The following is an 18,174-nucleotide window of genomic DNA, read 5'->3' as shown; positions in this document are numbered from 1 at the left end:
TCCAGGGCCATGAAACTGCAGAGCAAGTCCAATATCAAGACGTTGCTTGGAGGATCCTTAGTCAAGACCAGCAACACCCAACTCTGTTGGACCCTGAAACTAAGGTTAGCTCAAGATAAGGTCGGATAAATTAAAGTTAAAGTCCTAAATCAATAGGAACAGGAAGGTCTATGGCACAGAAACTACAAGTCAGTCTAACAGGTACAACACCAAGAGTGATTCATCCAGAGTCAAACTATTGAGACCTCAGGTTTGGTTCAATACGTCCACAGTTACGGTTGACAAGTCCATGGTAGAGAAAGAGAAATGTCAAGACAAAGGCAACATGTCCAGAGACCAATCCTCGCTAAAGGAAGGTAGCTTCCAGGTCCAACAAGCAAAAGTTATAAGCAAGTCCAAGGTAAGTCACAGCAGCAGCCTGACAAACCAAACCAAGACTAGCATGCGAGTCTCAGGCCCTGAAACTGGATTTCCACAGCGTCACACCAAAAATCATGATCTTATCTGGAATGAAATGCTTAGTCAACATTAGCTACATCGTGGTTAGGGCTGTTTAGTCCAATATGAATATAAATACAGTGAGTGAGTCCAAGACAAGGTACAACAGTTCAACAAGTCAATGAGTTTTAAACCCAGACAAAGAATCCAGATGATGTCAAGATCTGGTTAGAAAGTCTGAAGAACACAGAGACTCAATACGACCAGCATTTAGTTTCTGACCTAAGACTTGGTACACATCAATGCCAGGTCATCCAGATTCAAGTCTTAAGTCAAGATGAGTAACATCCAAGTCAGGCCCCATGTAGCAAGTCCCAAATAAAGACAAACAGGTGCATCCTGAGAGCCAATCCTGACCCAAGTCCAAGTCCTGTCCAGAGACAAACGGTATGGTGAGTAAACCCAAAGCAAAGAACAGATCATGTATAAAAATGGCAGGATCAGTCAAGACTAATGGATCCAGAGTCAAATCCCAACTGAGTCAGGTTCCAAGTCCAATCCAACGAGTCCAAAGTTACGGTGAAACCAAGACTCAAGATCTGAATCTCGGTCTATACAGAGTAACGCCACGACCGATTAATGCAGACACACATTCTTAATCAAGACAGTTACAGGGTACAAGTCACCTAGTCCAAGTCCAGCAGCACCGCCTCATTTACAGACAAACCCGAAATGGTGACTTTATGTTTACGGAAAATGGGTCTAAAGTTCTTCATGCATCCAAAGTTCAACATCAACACTTCCTTATCCAGAGGCAAATCCAAACACCAGGTCCCAGAATTATCCAGTCAGGTCCCAACTCCTAAATCTAGTCAGGTCAAAGGTCTAGTACACCAAATCAAAGACTTGATGAAACTAAAAGAGCGACCAGTAAATCCACGATGGAAAACCTCCAAACACAACATGAAGTCTGATTTATACAAGTTACGATCCCCGAGTCAGGAACATGTCAAGGCTACAAGGGTTAAGACTTGTCTTATGCCTACAAGTCTCTTTATTCAGTTAAATTCAAGGTAAACAGTCAGGAAACCCGATTAGCTTTTACTACGAGACGGGCCACCTAGTCAAAGATCAAGTCCACAAAGTTCAGTCAGTTCATTTTGTCTAAAGAAGCCAAAAATCTAAGAGGTTAGAAAGTTGGGATTGTCACGAGTTTGTTGGTTTGAAGCCGGAAAGTTTGGGAACAAGTCGTCTCAAACTCAAGGATTTCCACATCAAGGTCGAGTCTGAATGTTTGTCTCGTCTGAAGACTTTTAAAACAAAAACACGTGGAGCAGGTCGTCCATCCGACGACTTTGAGCCGAGTCTCTGGTCCAACAGCCGAACCAATGACCTCTGAAATAATTCACTCAGGTGTTTCAGGACGAGGACAGACTCGACTCTCTGACTCGTTTCGATCAACGCCCAGTCATCATAAAGAGACAAAAACACAGGAGGAGTAAAACTAGTTTTCAGGAGTCACTTTGGACAAACGTGCCGGTTTATTCTGGAGTGAAGCGATCCATTTCAGACTGAAACGTTGCAGAAAACCATCACACCTAGTCACCACCTGCTCTAGACATGTACAGCAGAAACACGAGCCGAGTTAAAGCGGCGACACGGCTGGCGCCCTGACCCTGACGGAAAACTCCACGATTTTCAGGAGAAATGCGGGAACGCGACTGTTTTAGTCGTTTTTCTGGTGGGGATGAAAAGATGATAATCTGGATTATCAGCGTCTCCATCGATAAACGGCTGTGAGGCGCCATGAAGGCAGATCATCGCATAAATTAGAGAGGAGGCTGGTTTTAGCTGCTGCTGCTGCCCTCCTTTGTTTCATCGCGCTGACGAAGGATGCTGATCCAATTCAACAAAAACAGAAAATAAAAACTACGGCACCAGAAATCCTCTAATTCACATGTTAGATATGAAGTTTGTCATTAATCTGACGGGTTTTTGTGACGCAGGAGGATGTTGCAGAAATACGAGGATAACAGGAAAAAAGTGGAAGAATTAGAGGAATAAACGGTGATGTTTAGATTACAGTGATTTTATTACTTTTATAAGCAGATTTATTGGGACCTGCTGCAGACGGAAACAAGAACATTCAGTTTTTAACTCTTTATAATTAACATGAAAAAACTCTTTCATTTCTTTACGGTTTTTAAGAATTAATTAGTCAATTTGTGGTGAATTTGAAAAATGTTAAATAATTTGTGGATATTTCCCTACATATTTTCCTGCAGGCCTCATTCTATTTTAAAGGTGTAATTTTAAACATTATTTATTAAATCTCTTAAATTGCTTTTTCTTTCCGATTTGCATCCGGACGTTTCATAATCTGAGCTTTTCCCTGCGAGCTGCGGCGCATTTCTGGGTGTTTCAGTTTCTCTTTTCCCTCCTCCTCACTAAAGTTGCTCCCAGAGGGGGAGAGGCGCAAAAAAAAAAAAACATGGCAGAGAGCTGGGGGACTCTATTTCCTGTCCGTCAAGTTCAAAACACAAGCTGTTCATCACAAACAGAGAGGAAGAAATTAAAAGTTTGGAGAGATAAAATCCTGCTGGGTTGTTTTTTTTCATGCATTTTGCAAATCCAGCATCGATCATTTCTATCCTGCTGCAGAAACTAAGTAAAAATCAGAATAAATCATCAGGCGACACATGAACAGGGAGAAAGAAAAGGACTTAAAATGAGATATACTACCATGGATGTTGGGAACATTTTCAAATCGCTGTTTGGCATCTACAAGACAACAAAATTACTGATGCAGCATCACAATTGTCTGCACACACACACACACACACAGGCAAAAAATCAAATTCAAACAACAATATATGCACAGAGTTTGTTTCTGTAAGAGCAAGTTACTCCAAACAACAGAAGCATCAGAAGTTAAAGTCAGAGCTCCGCAGCGGCGCCGAGCCGCGGCAGCCGGCGGCCGGGGAGGCGCGTCTCCTTACCGCGCTGAAATCCAGCAGGTCGCTCAGCTCCTTGTCCGTCCCCAACGCGGCCATCCGCTGCTGATGATGGTGCATTTTAGCTAAATCACCTACAAACATGGACACAGCAGACGGACAGAGAGATGGAGAGGAGACAGGAGGGGGGAAGAGGAGAGGAAGAGGAAGAGGAAGAGTAGAGGGGGCTCTGTGCGCACCGGGTCGCTTCTTCTGCTTTTTTTTTTTCCTCCACAGCGGAATAAATCCAGAAAAACGAGCGCGGAGCCGCGACCAGCGGGGCTAGTTCGGCTTCATCCTCCGAGCTGCGGCTCGCTTCAGTCCCGGTTCCTGGTTTCTGGCAGCAGGAAATAAAACAAACTGACAGGAAATAAAAAGAAGAGAAGAGGGGAGTGTTTTCGCGTGTTTCCCCCCCTCACTCCGCACTCACTCGCTCTTCTTTTCCAGCCGCAAAAAACCCACCAAAAAAAGAAAAGAAAAAAGAAAAGAAAAGAAAAAGCTGAGTGTTTCAGAGGGAGAGTCCAGGCGGGATGCGCGCTGCTCCCAAGCCGGATGGCAGTGCGCTCCTGTCGGCTGCGGCTGCTGGAGATCCCCCGGTGCGCAGGACGGAGCCCATGCGCGGCGCTGCCTGCCTGGATGCGTGGCTGGCTGCGTGATAAATGCGGGAGTGCGGCCACCTAGCTCACAGCTGCTGCGGCTGCAGGAGCGAGCAGAAACTCTGAGCGCACAACTAAAGCTGGAAGAAGCAGAAAACAGACGAGACGCTTTGATTGACTGGCGGTTTGATGCGGTGATTGGCTGCTTTCATCCGCGATAATTAGGAAACAAACACAGGTGCGTCTCCACGAATCACCCAAACCCGCATTTATTTCATTAATTCCCATCAAAAACCCCACGCAGGCCACGCAGGGGGACATGTTTCAAGTTGCGTTAATTTGAGCGGAAAGTTTCCTCACAAAACAATAAAAATATCCAGGAAACAAGAACGTGACTGTGTTTTTAAAGAAGAAATATCCCGTTATGGGAGGGAGAGCTGCAAAAAGGTCACTACTGAAGAAACCGCTTGGATATGTTCAGTGGAAAGTTTAGTGGAAGGAAAAAATCTGTGAGAAAAATTTGCAAAACAGTGAAAAAACAACAAACGTGTCCAAAAATACTTAATTTATGTAACTGGTTTAGTCACAAAAATTAACTTAAAATAAAAAAGTGAAATAAATTCTAAAAATACTTTATTTCCTTGATACACAATTTTGATGACTGAAAATTATTGAGAATGGAAACCAAAAAATTAATCGACATCCTTCACAGGAATGTCGAACCACAAACATGTAACGGCTGAAGAAGCTGGATGGATCTATTCAGGCATATATCAGTGGAAAGTTCAGTAGAAGGAAAAAATGCAGGAGAAAAAGGTGCAAAAAAGAACAAACTTATCCATAAATAGTTCATTTATTAACGTGATTTAGTTGCAAGAAATACAAAAATTTAAAAAAGTCAATTTAATTTTATGGATTCATGAACCACAACAACTTTTTGGGGTTTGAGGTTGAACTGGCTGGACATATTAGTAGAAGGTTAAGTGGAAGGAAAAACTGTGGAAGAAAAAAGTGCAAAACAGGGAAAACATAATTCCAATAAAGATTTATCCACAAATAGTTCATTTATTGAAGTGATTCAGTTACAAAGTAAAAACTACATGATGATGTAGCAGGACAAGAAATGGAGCCTCATTTCTGAAGAAGCTCTCAGTTCGTAGTGGTGGAATGTTAGGTGGAAGGAAAAACTGTGGTAGAAAAATAGAAACAACTAGAATAACTGCAGCTTTCAGAGGATTATGAAAGAGTGTCTGAAGTTCTGATTTTTGTCTAAATGTAGATGTTTGCTTTGCTCTTAAACTATTTGATCAGATCAGATTATCATCATCCGCCCCCTGGTGGAAGACCAGAGTATTGCACGTTGGCTTCACAAACCCAGAGCATTTCCTTGGAGTTTTCCTGCTGTAAATATTCCAGTTTTATGAATGTGGCTCAAAACAAATCATAAATATAACATTATTTTTTAGAACTTTAGAAATTATTCAGTAAATTACTTTAAATTCATTAAAAGTTTCTCTTAAAGCCGTTTTCTTTCATGACTTTTTCTCATTTGAGTTTTATTCTCAATTTTCTGATTTTATTGTAGCAATATTAAGACTTTTTTCTTGTACAACTTTATTCTTGTAATATTTAAAATTTATTTCTCGTGACTTTATTTTAAATTTTATTACTTTACTCTCACATAAAGCCAATTTCCTTCTCGTCCTTTTATAACTTTGATTTCATAATTTTAAGGGCCACAAACGGCCCGCGGGCCTCAGTTTGGACCCCCCTGATCTAAACCATTCCATTAGGTCTCTGAGTACTTCAGGGTTTTTTCTCTGACCCACAGCATGATGCTGCCACCACCAGGTTCACCAGGAGGTTTGTTGGTCTGAATGCCTGAAAGTCCCAAATGTGAGCAGGAGCTAACGGGGCTAGCCAGCTAGCTGGTAGCAGCATGTGGGTAATAATAAGATATACAGAAGTTATATGGAACTACACACATGGTAAAAATAAAGTTAGCAAATATTAGGTATAAGAGAATAAAATCGTAAGATTACAGATTTATCCTTAAAATATTGACTTTATTCACTTTATTTCAACTTTATTCTTGTACAAGTTCATTATTAAAATATTCTAACTATTCTCATATTTTTACAACCATTTTTGTACAAATTTATAATCAAAACATTGACTTCATTCTCATAATCCTACGGCTTTATTTTGTATTATTATGAATCTATTTTCATATTATACTATTAAAGAAATATTAGCAGATAAATAGACCTAGTAAGTATTAAAGTTTACTGTTTTCTGAAAGATAATCCCATCAAATAAACTATAAATTGATTAATTCTGCAGATTATGTTTGAATATTTCAACCAAAAAAATACAAATAAAAAAAACACACAAATGACAGCTACAGTTAAAACTTCAGAAGTATTTAAAATTATCACAAAAACCTAAAAAAAAGAAACTACTGCTGATTTAAATGTGTAATTTGTTGCATTTCCTGCGTTTTTATGGGGTTTATTTTGTATTTTTTCTCTGTCTGAGCTGCAGAATAAACCGGTTTTATCAGCGTGTGAAAGGAGGGAAGAAGATTTAGAGCAACAGTTTAGTCTGAGTTTCATCCTTGAGTCGCAGCAGAACGAACAGTTACAGCCTGACGCCGTATCTCCGTCTGAGCGGGTCAAACAACAACCAGCTTCACCTGGCGTGACGTCCAGAACCGGACCGGTTCCACTCAGACGCTCCAAACTTCAACTCTGAGAAAATATCCTGAAATTAAGACCATTTGTTTCCAGCCTTATGATATTATAAAATCAGATAAATTTTAACAGAAGTGTAGAAAAGTATTTCTCTTGTCTTTATGTTTCCACGTTTCTCTTCATGTTGTTCAGAAAGAATAAATACAATTCCTCGTTTGTTGGTTTTAAAAACTTTTTAAGCCTTAATTACATTTTTGTTTTGATTGTTTTTGTTGTCTAAATGCAGAAAGGTTGAATTTAGCCTCTCCTGTTGCTCCTGTTTATCTCATTTTTTCAATTTGTTTTATTTCTTTGCTTCTATTATGTTTATCAACTTCCAGGTGCGTCTCTAGGCTTTAAGGACCAGGGGGCCTTAGCCCACAGGATGTTAGCAAATGTAGCAAGAAACCACAAAATCTTTCAAACATCAACAAAACAAACAAATTCCACCTTTAAAATAGAAATAACTTCCACCGCAGAAACAGTTAATGAACAACGTCACCTTCCTAAAATAATAATCTGTTTTGCTAAAATACGATTTAGGTAAAAAAATAAAAAATAAAATCATGATAAGACAAACAATGACCAGCTGAGCTAAAATATGGTTAATTTAATTAATTTCAATAAAATTAATTAAATAAACCTGCTAAACTAAACTTAGGCTAAGATAGTTAATATAATCTATGATTAGAGAAGCTAAGGTATATTAAAACTACTGAAGCTAACTATAAGACAAATTATAGCTAAGCTAAGGTATGCACAACTAAAGCAGAATGAGCTATTTATGATTTGCTAAACTAAAATACATTTAGATAAGTTGAGGCAAACTGTGATTAGCTAAGCTAGTTTAGGTTCATGCAAAATCTAGAAAAGCTGCATATGATAAAACAAACTATGACTATAGGCTAAGTACAATAATGCAAACTATAACTAACTAAGCTAATTTATGCTTCACTTTAATAAAATGAGAAAATCACGATTAGCTAAATTATTTTATGAAAATGATGATATAATGAAAAGATTTCCCAGCAAACATGATTATAATTTTCTTTGACTTCCCACTTTGTGTAAAGTTTCATGTTTGTATCATTTTCTGAGTAATTCCAGTCATATTTCACAAAATCACAGAATATTATATAAAATAAAGATAAACTGACAGATTTATAATATTTTAATTAAAAATAATAGTTTATATGATTTAAAAAAAAAGAACTTGAGTGTTGATGTGACATCCTAGCTGTTGTTTTTCTAGCAGTAGCATCGTGCTTTCTGCTAATATTAGCGCTGTGTGCTAACTGTTAGCTCCTTCAATATATAATCATTCTGCGTATTTTCAATACTATTGATACATAAACAGCTTGGTATTGTTTAATAATTTTTATCTTTGGGAACAAATTAACCAAATACATTCAGAGACGTTCTTGGTGCTAGCATTAGCTAACTTGCTAACAGAGTTGAGGCTTTTTTTTACAAGACATGTTTGTTTGTGTTTTGGTAGCATTTTCTGCCTCCAACATGAAAAAAACATTTTTAATCAATTTGGGAATAAAAAGTTTAGATGATTGAAATGTGAAAAGAAAAAATGTAAAAGCAAGACAAGTCAACTTTAAGCGAAGCTAACGAGCTAATTTTAAAGATGATGAGAAGCTAGGAAAGCTAAATAACAAGACAGGCTAGTATAAGACAGTCCAGGTTAGGACAAAGCTTAGACATTTCTAAAGTCTCATTTTGTTTTGCTAGACGGCGCAGGAACCCGAACCACGCTGGTTTGTTTTGAAGCGTTACAAGCTTGACCGCAACTGAGACGTAGCTGGAAACTCAGAACGTGTGGTGAAAGTTTTTAGCACCGATTCAGACCAGCTTTCTTCCTGCTCTGAATCAGTGCTAATAAAAACACACACATTTAAACACAAAAGCCCTGCAGGAAAGCTGTGCAAGCAAACACACACACACACACACACAAACACACATCCCCTCTGTGCTCCAAACAGCGTGTTTTTGCCAAACACCTGTGTAATCGTCCAGCTGTGGGGAATGGTGGGAAGTGAGGAGGGAGAACTGGATACCACACAGCTAATAGCTAACAGCTAACAGCTAATGCTATTAGTTGCATGTACACAGCAAAGCTTTTGTTGTCAATGTTTGGTTCTCAAATGTGACTTTAATGGATTAAACTGTTCATTTATTCTGCTGTTATATCAACCAACAGCAGAACGTCTTAGTGGGTTTTTATTAGCAGAAACTTGAAACAAACCAACAAAACATCAATAAAACGGTGAAGGTGCCATTTTAAGACTTCACTGTTAGTTCCAGATTTAATTTTAAAATAATAAAAACATTTAAAGCTTTAGACAAACCACAGCTAGCTAAGCTAAAATATGCTTAATTTAAATAAAATACATAATAAACTAAACTTAGATAGGCTAAGATATATGATATAAACTATGATTAGCTAAATTAAGGTATGCTAAACCTACAGAAGATATTTATGATAAGACAAACTATAACTAAAGTAATGTATGCTTCATGTGAAGAGAATGAGCTAACTATGATTAGCTAACTAAGCCAGCTAAGATAGCTAAGGGAAGCTAAGCTAAGATTATCTAAAGAAATGATTAGCTAGGGTAAGCTAAGCTAATACATGACTATAAACTGATGTTTACCTGAAAATGTAAAGGTGTGTTTATGTTTTCTCACTTTTAGACCAAATTTCTATTATATTAAAAGTTTTAAATAAACTGAAATTGTCAGTTTAAACGTTTTCTGTGGAAAATATTCTGTTTTATTGGTGTAAAATTTGAAAATGATTATTTCTAATTTCTCACTTCACATTATTTAGGCTAATTGTGAGGTACATATTAGATTTTTTTTCCATGATTTTGTCCTCTTTGAGGCTGATGTGTTAGCATGCAGCTAGCTGAACCTCCACCTGATGGCTCAGGTGGACGTGACGATAACTAGCAGCTAAAAACACAGAGCTTCTCTCCATGAGGTGCTTTAACTCGTCCTCTCTGGGAGTTTTTTGGTTTTTCCTGACAGCAGAAGCAGGCAGATGGAGGGCGGCAGCAGTTTACACAGGTGTCTCCAGTTTGTATTTACTGTAAATGTGTTCGCCAGAAGGTGACGAGTTTGAAGGAGGGAGCTGAGGTTAAGTTCAGGTCAGTTTCTGTAAAACTCTCCAAACATCTCACATTTATACAGAAACAGAAAACATTAAAGAGAAAAACATTTTTCTGACTACATTTTATACATTTCTACAGTAAATTCATGATTTACGTTATTAAACTATGTCGTTCTTTCTTCATAAATATTTAATTAGGTGTCTGGCAGAACTTGGAAATAGATTCAAGAGCGAAATCGTTTTATAACGAGATGCAAATCGTGTGAAAATGAGAAATTTATTAAAATGAGAAACCTCAGTTAGTGAGACTAGTTTTTATCTTGTAATAAAATTTCTCATTAAGACGAGAAAACTTTCATTTAATGTGAAACACAAAATAAGCTACAATGAGAACTTTCTCATTAAAATGTCTCATTATAATGAGAAACTATAAAAAACTCATAAAATAAAAGGTTCCTCATTAAAACAAGAACATTTCATGAAACTTTCTCGTTTTGTGACAAGAAAGTTTCTCATTAACACGAGAAAATAACAAGAATTTTCTCTTTTTAATGAGAAACCAATTTAACTAGATGAGTTTAATATCCTGCAGATGTAAAAGTTATTAAAAAATGTAAAATTACGATTCATTAAAGACGCATAAAGCAGATCAAAATGAAGCAAATTTTCTCTCCATTTCTTCCAGACGACGTCTAAAAAGCTGTTTTACAATTTTTCTTATTCATTTGGTTCAAATTAAAACAATTTCATTTTAACCTTTAATCTGGCACTGAAAGACTTCCGTACACCAGAAACAGTCCAGAGCCCCAAAAACTTCCTAAAAATACAAACAACAAAACAAAACATGTTTATTTTCACCAGCAGCTGATTTATGGATTCAGACGCAGATTCTGCTGACGGAGGAGCGACTGAGCGCCGCCGAGCTAACGCAACGCCGCCAAGCTAACTCAATGCTGCCGAGCTAACGCAACGCGGCAAGCTAATGCAACGCCGCCGAGCTAACGCAACGCCGCCGAGCTAACGCAACGCGGCAAGCTAATGCAACGCCGCCGAGCTAATGCAACGCCGCCGAGCTAACGCAACGCGCCGAGCTAACGCAACGCCGCCGAGCTAACGCAACGCGCCGAGCTAACGCAACGCCGCCGAGCTAACGCAACGCCGCCGAGCTAACGCAACGCCGCCGAGCTAACGCAACGCGCCGAGCTAACGCAACGCCGCCGAGCTAACGCAACGCTGCCGAGCTAACGCAACGCGCCGAGCTAACGCAACGCCGCCGAGCTAACTCAACGCCGCCGAGCTAACACAACGCCGTGTGTCGAAGTGTGTGTCATCGTGTGTGTCGTTGTGTGTGTCGTTGTGTGTGTCGCCATGTGTGTTTGGAGGCTGAAAGCAACGCTGCTCAGTCAGCAAACAGAAAGCAGGAAGAGAGGCAAACGCCGCTGCAAGGCATTCTGGGAGGATAAGAAGCGGTCGATGCTGAATCCTCCTGAAATGGAGGCGGCAGTGTTTGGTTTAGTTTGGTTTCGCCGGCCTTCGTGGTTCCTGAGTGTTTATTTGGAGCTGCGGCGGCTCAGATGCCACTTAAAACGATCAGAACCACTTCAGAGGAAACGCTGAGCTGCAGCCGGGACAAAACGTCATGGCAACGCAGGTCAAAACCAAAACCTGGAACAGACTCAGGAGCCGATTTACTGAGAATCACCAGAGATTTACAAACATGAAGTTTTCATGATTTACTAGTTATGATGCTTGTTTGGTATAATTCACTGCTTCAGATCATCAAACTGATTTAAACATTAACTAGTAAAAATAGATTTACTTACTAAAAGCATCGACTGATGGACTAAAATAAAACGTTATGTGGGAATTTTGGTATTTTAAGGATCAAAATGAAAATAATTTATATAAAAGATAATTCCAGATCAGTTTCTTTCAGTATAAACTAACAAAAACTACAAGTGTGTCTAAATTTGGTGAATATTTGGTTAAAATAAGTTTTTATTCATCTAAGTTACTAAGAAAATATGGAAACTTTACTCAGGAGTAAAATAGTATTTGGTAAAAAGAAATACTAAAGCTCTGATGACAACATGAATTATTAAGGTAAAAATGACATCATGTAAAATGTCTGACTGTAGAAAACATTTAGAAAAAGTTATTTTAGGTCAGTTCTTATTTTCTGTAAATATAAACGCGGTTTTGAACAGTTTTATTAAATTGTGGTTAAATATATTCCAGTTTTGTTTTTAGGTTTATTGTTTTCATTTTTTCCTTTTTTCTTACATTTTTTGCATCAGAGGTTTTGCAGGGTTTGTTTGTTGCTCCAGTTTAATCAATGAAAACAGAAACATTGTTAATACAATAAAATACTTTGTCTTGTATCTAAATAAATAAATGTCTATTTTGTTTGTGAAAATTTCCATTCTTGAACTATGGACAAAGGGGCCAAACAAAATGGTCCAGAGGGCCACACATGGCCCCCGGGCCACACATTGGGCATCCCTGCCTTACTACATAATCAAAATATTTAGAATAATATTTAAATTGACTGTTTTCACTTTCCTTATGATTTAAATAAATCTTGTTCTGCATATTAATTGTAATATTTTTACTGTTTTCTATCAACCTGCTAGAAAATTAGCTGCTAAATCTGCATATTTACCTGGTACATTCATGCTGATTAATAAGCATTTTCCTCTTTATGAAAAATAAAATCTTTAAATCTGAATTTGCGTTGGAGAATCGTCTGAGGGGCGAGGAGCCTCCAGGTGAGTCGGAGGTTCTGCTCTGATGCTCTGAGTGTTTCAGGTTTTTTAAGATCCGTTGCTGAGCAGATTTATTTTTAGCTCCTTCCTCCAGTAAAAGCCCAGACTCAGAGTTTTGGCTGCTGCGCGGCGGAGCGCCATCTGCCTGTTGATATTTAAACAAAAGGTCACTCATTGTTGGAAATCTTAGCTTCCAACATCTCATCAAATCGTGTTTGTGCTTCTATATGTGTGAGCTGAAAATGAGCAGATTGCAGAGGAATCGCTGGCTGGTCTTTTTTTATTTTCCACCGAAATACTTTAGACTTTTTATTATTGTCAGTTTTATTACAATTATTGTGCACAAAAATGCTGTTTTTTATTTCAAATAATAATAATGTGGGCAAACGAGCTTAGCTTCAGCCCAGAAATATTAAGCTTAGCACAGAAACTGCAGGGATTTAAATCAGACTGATGCAAAGCTAGCGCTACAAATTACGAGCTAGCCAGCTAGTTGGACGCTAATAACTTTAATCTATTAGCTCACTAACTCCTCTTACAGTGAAGTAATGTTGTGATTATGTGAATTTATTTATATAGCACATGAAAACATCAGATGTTGACCAAAGTGCTGTATAATTCACTTAAATATAACAATAATAATAAGGAAAATATATTTAAAAGGTTAAAACAAAATACAAATATAATATATTGAATTGAATTGAATTGAATATATTGACAAGGCAGCCAGCTAGCTAACTTGTTGTTAAAGCTAACATAAATTAAGCTAGCGAGTATACATTTTAATTTAGCTTGGAAACAAAACCATGAACCTGATAAGTTTTGAAATTATTGTTGCTAAGTTGTTAGATAACGGGCTAATCAGAACGTAAGAACAAAAAATATTTGCTAGCAAATAAGCAAACTATCCAACTAGTTAAAGAATAGCTAGTTAGCCCAAAAGCTTACATAACTTGCTAATAAACTGTGTTGTTTGTGCTAGCCAGCTAATTAGCGATCCAGCTTTAGCTTACTGCCCTGCTAGTTGTGATTGCTAACTAATCATGTTGGTATTTCTCTGTCTGGTTAGCTAACTTAAATTTATTAGCTCACAGTGAACTAATGTTGGAAAGTATTTAGTTAGCAAAGACAGCAAGCAAACATCTTGTGAGAGCTAACATAAATGAAGCTAGCTAGTAAAACCCAAACATTTTGATTTAGCTTAGCAACAAGACTGTAGTGATGCTGAACCTGAGAAATTTTAATATATAAGCTAGCTAGGTGAAGCTAGCTAAATCTTGTTCTGCATGTTAAAAGCAAACTTAGTTAGCGGATAAGCTAGTTAGCACAAAAGCTTTACGAATAACTTGCTAGTAAGCTACATTGTTAGCTAACTGACTGTAGTGACTGTGAACTTGTCATGTTAAGATTTAACTAAATAACTACAAAGTTATCCCTCAAATAAAAGAGGGATAAAAATAACTTAACTTTTAATAAAAATATAAGCTAATTTGTTCAATTTAATTTCAAAGAAAACTTTAAAATCTGTATTATTTGCTAATGTTTTTTAAAGGTGATAATATCATATGTGATGTGGGCCAGTTGTTCATTGTTCTCATGTTGTAACATTAAAGTCAGTCCAAGGACGGGAGCGAAAGCAGAGCCGGTTCCAGAACCTTCTGCCGGTCAGCATGAGCCCAAACAAAGGAAGACACAACATCCATTATGCAACACGGTGAGGAAAACATGTCGTCTCAGCACCACCAGTTCAGGTCCGACAGATAAAAACTGGGTGACATTTTCACACAAGGCTACATCTGAAAATACAAAACCAGACGGTTTTCATTCCCACTCAGTAAAACAGAGGAAGTTTAGCATTTTATCTGCTGTTTGGCTGAATTATGTCAGAGAATCCTTACAATCCAAACTAAAGGAAGCAGAAATAACTCACACCTGAAAGCAAAATCTCTTGGTAGATTGAAGCTAACATTGGACCAGTTCAAGGGTTTATATGAGTACTAAACATGCAGAAAACATGTGGACTCAGAATCCGTTAGCCTGGATCAGAAATGTTTCGCTACTGGCTAAAAAACATCAGACCACAAAACTCAATCTGGGTTCGGTTTGAATGTGAACGCCAAGCGGACTGGAGACCGCTCCAAAAACAGGAAGTGGACTACAGCACGGGGCATTCTGGGTAAATACAACTAAAACTAACGTGCTAGCCTAGCGCTAGCAGCAAAAATGTCTCCTGGTCTTCAGCCAAAGACTAAAGAGAAATCCTCCAACCGCCAAAATCTGACTCCTCCATCTTGTTTCCATCTGGTGAAGAAGGAAGTTGCTCTCAGTGTCTTCAGAGGTTTTTGTGTCGTTTCCTTCAGTGGGTCTTGGTGCAGCGCCCCCACAGGCCAGGAGGGGAACAGGTTGGTTTGACTCACATGTTGTAATTTTAGTTCCCAAAAATCGAGATCAGATATTAAACACCTCCAGGTGAATGTCTGCTTCTACAATCGGTGAGTTTATCTCCAGATAACGTGAAAAGCTGGGTTTTAAATGAGCAACAAGGTGGTGGCAGAAAGCTCATCACCAGCGTCTCCACAGCGCTGGAAAGCAAACGGCTAATTGTTACTTTTCAAAGCTCGCCTTAAATAACAAGCTGCTTCGTCCCACATGCACACCGTGAGCAGAGCTCCTGCTTTTCATTAACCTTTTCCTTTTATAGGTTCACGTGTGCATTCCTGCTCCGCTGGCCGCGGCACACACACATCCACACACACCTACTGTACATGAGCGCAGCGCTCTGAGGCACAGAAAAAACATTGTTTCACACCAACTAATGGTTTTAATAATGTGTGTTTGTGCGAGGCAATGTGTGCGAGAGAGGCACACCAAGGCACTTTGCAAAGATTGCTGGCAGCTGCTGGGAAAATACCTACACACACACACACCATACACACACACGCACGCGCACACACACACGGCTGAGCCTTTGAACAACCAGATGTGGCTTTGCAGCAGGTTGTGAGCATCAGCGCACCAAAGACGGGTGAGAGGAGGGCTGGATCCCAGCTAAACCAGTTAATGGAATACAGATTTCCTCAACCTGCTTCAGCCTGAGGGGACACACACACACACACACACACACCCACACACACACACACACACACACACACACACACACACACACACACACACACCCCTGCACCCCCCCACACACACTCTTTTATTGCGGGTTTATTTTCATAATTCTGTCAACATTTGTGCTCGTTTAAGTCGCCATCGACACCATAAACATGAATTATAAATAAATCATAATCATCTTTTCCATCAGTTTTCAGACAGATGTGAATTTAAAAACAGAAAAACGTTTCCAGCCACGCCTGATTTAAAGAAAGGAAGTGAACACCGTATATGGACTCTGGTTTGTTGTAAACAGGAAATGATGTGATTTCAGGAAAACTCCTTTAATTTGAAAACATCTAAAACCCATTAAATATCTACTAAAATATGAATAAAAATCTGCCGCTGGATTCCAGGAGTTCTTCTTAAAATTAAATCACTTCGAATCTTTTTTCACATGGATGTAATTCAGTAGAATATTGATAAAAACTGATTTGATTTGATTGATAAAATAAGATTTAATCACAGTTAATTTCTGAAGTTCTTTTTATGTGTCCCAGTTGAGTACAGGGCCACATGCTAATCTATGGCGGACTGGATTTGGCCCCCGGGCCTCAGGTTTGATATGTGACCTAAGAGATTCTTACTGGAAAAAATAAACAGGATGGTGACCTCAGCTGTTTGTGAGCATAAAGTTAACAAGTAAGAAAATACTTTCACAGTTTTTTCTCCTTTTGTTTCAGAACAAAGAGTTTTCAGATCAGTTACTGTCATTAAATCATTTAAATAATTAACTTAAAGCTTCATTTTAGAGCCAAACATGAGAAAACTAACTGGAGATGTACAAGTCGGGCGGCCATTTTGTTAGCTTGCAGCTAAACGCTTATGAGTAAAACATGGAAGAATTATGTGGAGAAAAGTGAGACCTGCACAAACGTGTCTGAATGCCAGTGGTGGACACTGCTAACTAAAAAGTTAGCTATGCTAATGCTAATGCTAAAATGGTATGCTTTTTAAATTAGATTAATTTATTTGGTGGGAACAATGCACATTAACTAACATTTCTGCGAATGTGTCAGAATAAACGTTTTCTTTATATAACGAAGTTTAAGAAAGAAAAATTTGATTTAAAGTAAATTTTCAGTAAAAGTTTCTTCTGTTAAAACTTGGTTATAAAAACATGAATACTTTGTGTTGTATTTTATATTTTCCTGTAAGAAAATGTAATTTTTCACCCTGATTACAATTAAAAATCTCCATCTGAATCTACGGAACAAATTTAAATCACTTTTGAATTTGTGGGCCGCACAAAATCAGTTTATGGGCCACAAATGGCCCGCGGGCCGCACTTTGAACACCCCTCCACTACAGCATTGCAACAATTTATAACTTCGTTGTTTTGATGAAAAATGAACATATTTGCATTTTCTTCCCCTCCTTTCTGATTTATCAGAACCGAACTCGAAGCCGTAAAACTTTTCATCTCGTCTGAAAATAAACGGCGCAGGCGATGAATTTCTGTGCGAAGCTCGTTATCGATTCCTGCCTGGGAAGTGAGAGCCGCAGCACACCTGAGGAAAGGTGTCAGGAAAGGTGAGAAGCTCAGAGCGGGAAACAAAGCGGCAAGGCGTGAAAAAACGGAGCTGGAATCCCAAACCGGATCGGATCCGTTTTCACCTGCAATGTTCTGGAACATTTCTGACTTTTGGGCTCAAATAATTCAAAGATTAACTTCAAAATCTTTTAGATTATTCTTGCAAATTAAGATTTTTGGAGCAAATTACAACTCAAAATAATTTCTGTAAACTTTAAGAATAATATAAAAAAAAATGTATCTTGCAAATTTGGACTTTTTTAGGTCAAAAATGTTAAACTTTTTTCTAGATGATTTCTGAAAAAAATCTCAAAATTTCAATAAAAAATTTCTCACAAATTCATGATATTTCCAAGTTTTCATAGAGATTAATATCTCTTTAAATTTTCTCAGATTATTATCAAAAGTTGTTTTGTTTTTTTTTTTGCAAATTTTGACTTTTTTAACTCAGAAAATTTAAAAGTTGTTTTCTAAAAAATTTGTGAGATTAATCTCAAAATTGCTGCTCCTTGTTTAGTTTCTCCCTCCATCTTGGCAGCAGCAGCTTTTCATACGACAGTCATGATCATAAATGTTTCTGGATGATGAATTGTCCCAGAAGTTATCGCGATAAACAATAATATTGTTATTTTTGAGATTATATCAAGTAATATAATAGCATAATAATGCAGGATCTCAAACATCAATAAACTTTAAATTATAATGAACGTTTAACTCTGGAGACATTTTAAATATCGAACTTAAATAAACAACAGAAACATTTCAGAGCATCAATCAGACTGAACAGTTTCTCAACGTTTTCATTTTTCTAATCTCCTGGTCGGTTTGGTGGATCA

General features: G+C 37.9%; 1 protein-coding gene and 1 long non-coding RNA gene across 7 annotated transcripts in view; one reads left to right on the top strand and one right to left on the bottom strand.

Moving 5' to 3' along the window:
* Window positions 1-4,016, bottom strand: part of tcf4 (transcription factor 4) — a 176,419-nt gene extending 172,403 nt beyond the window's left edge. The window contains exons 1-3 of one of the 6 annotated variants that reach the window (XM_032570801.1): window positions 3,862-4,016; window positions 3,438-3,791; window positions 3,181-3,219 (exon numbers count right to left, since the gene is read on the bottom strand). In XM_032570801.1, coding sequence (XP_032426692.1) covers window positions 3,181-3,219; window positions 3,438-3,536 — 138 coding nt within the window. In that variant the 5' untranslated portion in view covers window positions 3,537-3,791; window positions 3,862-4,016. The other 5 variants (XM_032570804.1, XM_032570802.1, XM_032570806.1 and 2 more) reach the window with 5 other exon arrangements.
* Window positions 4,017-4,075: 59 nt separating this feature from the next.
* LOC116724986 (uncharacterized) lies at window positions 4,076-12,608 on the top strand. Its single transcript, XR_004340302.1, has 2 exons — window positions 4,076-4,265; window positions 6,572-12,608. It is a non-coding gene; the product is annotated as an uncharacterized LOC116724986 (long non-coding RNA).
* Window positions 12,609-18,174: the final 5,566 nt, after the last annotated feature.

This window comes from Xiphophorus hellerii, chromosome 8 (assembly GCF_003331165.1).
Source record: "Xiphophorus hellerii strain 12219 chromosome 8, Xiphophorus_hellerii-4.1, whole genome shotgun sequence".
In the NCBI taxonomy this organism is placed as follows: domain Eukaryota; kingdom Metazoa; phylum Chordata; class Actinopteri; order Cyprinodontiformes; family Poeciliidae; genus Xiphophorus; species Xiphophorus hellerii.
The sequence above is the reverse complement of the archived record's forward strand: the minus strand, read 5'-3'. Positions and strand labels throughout refer to the sequence as shown.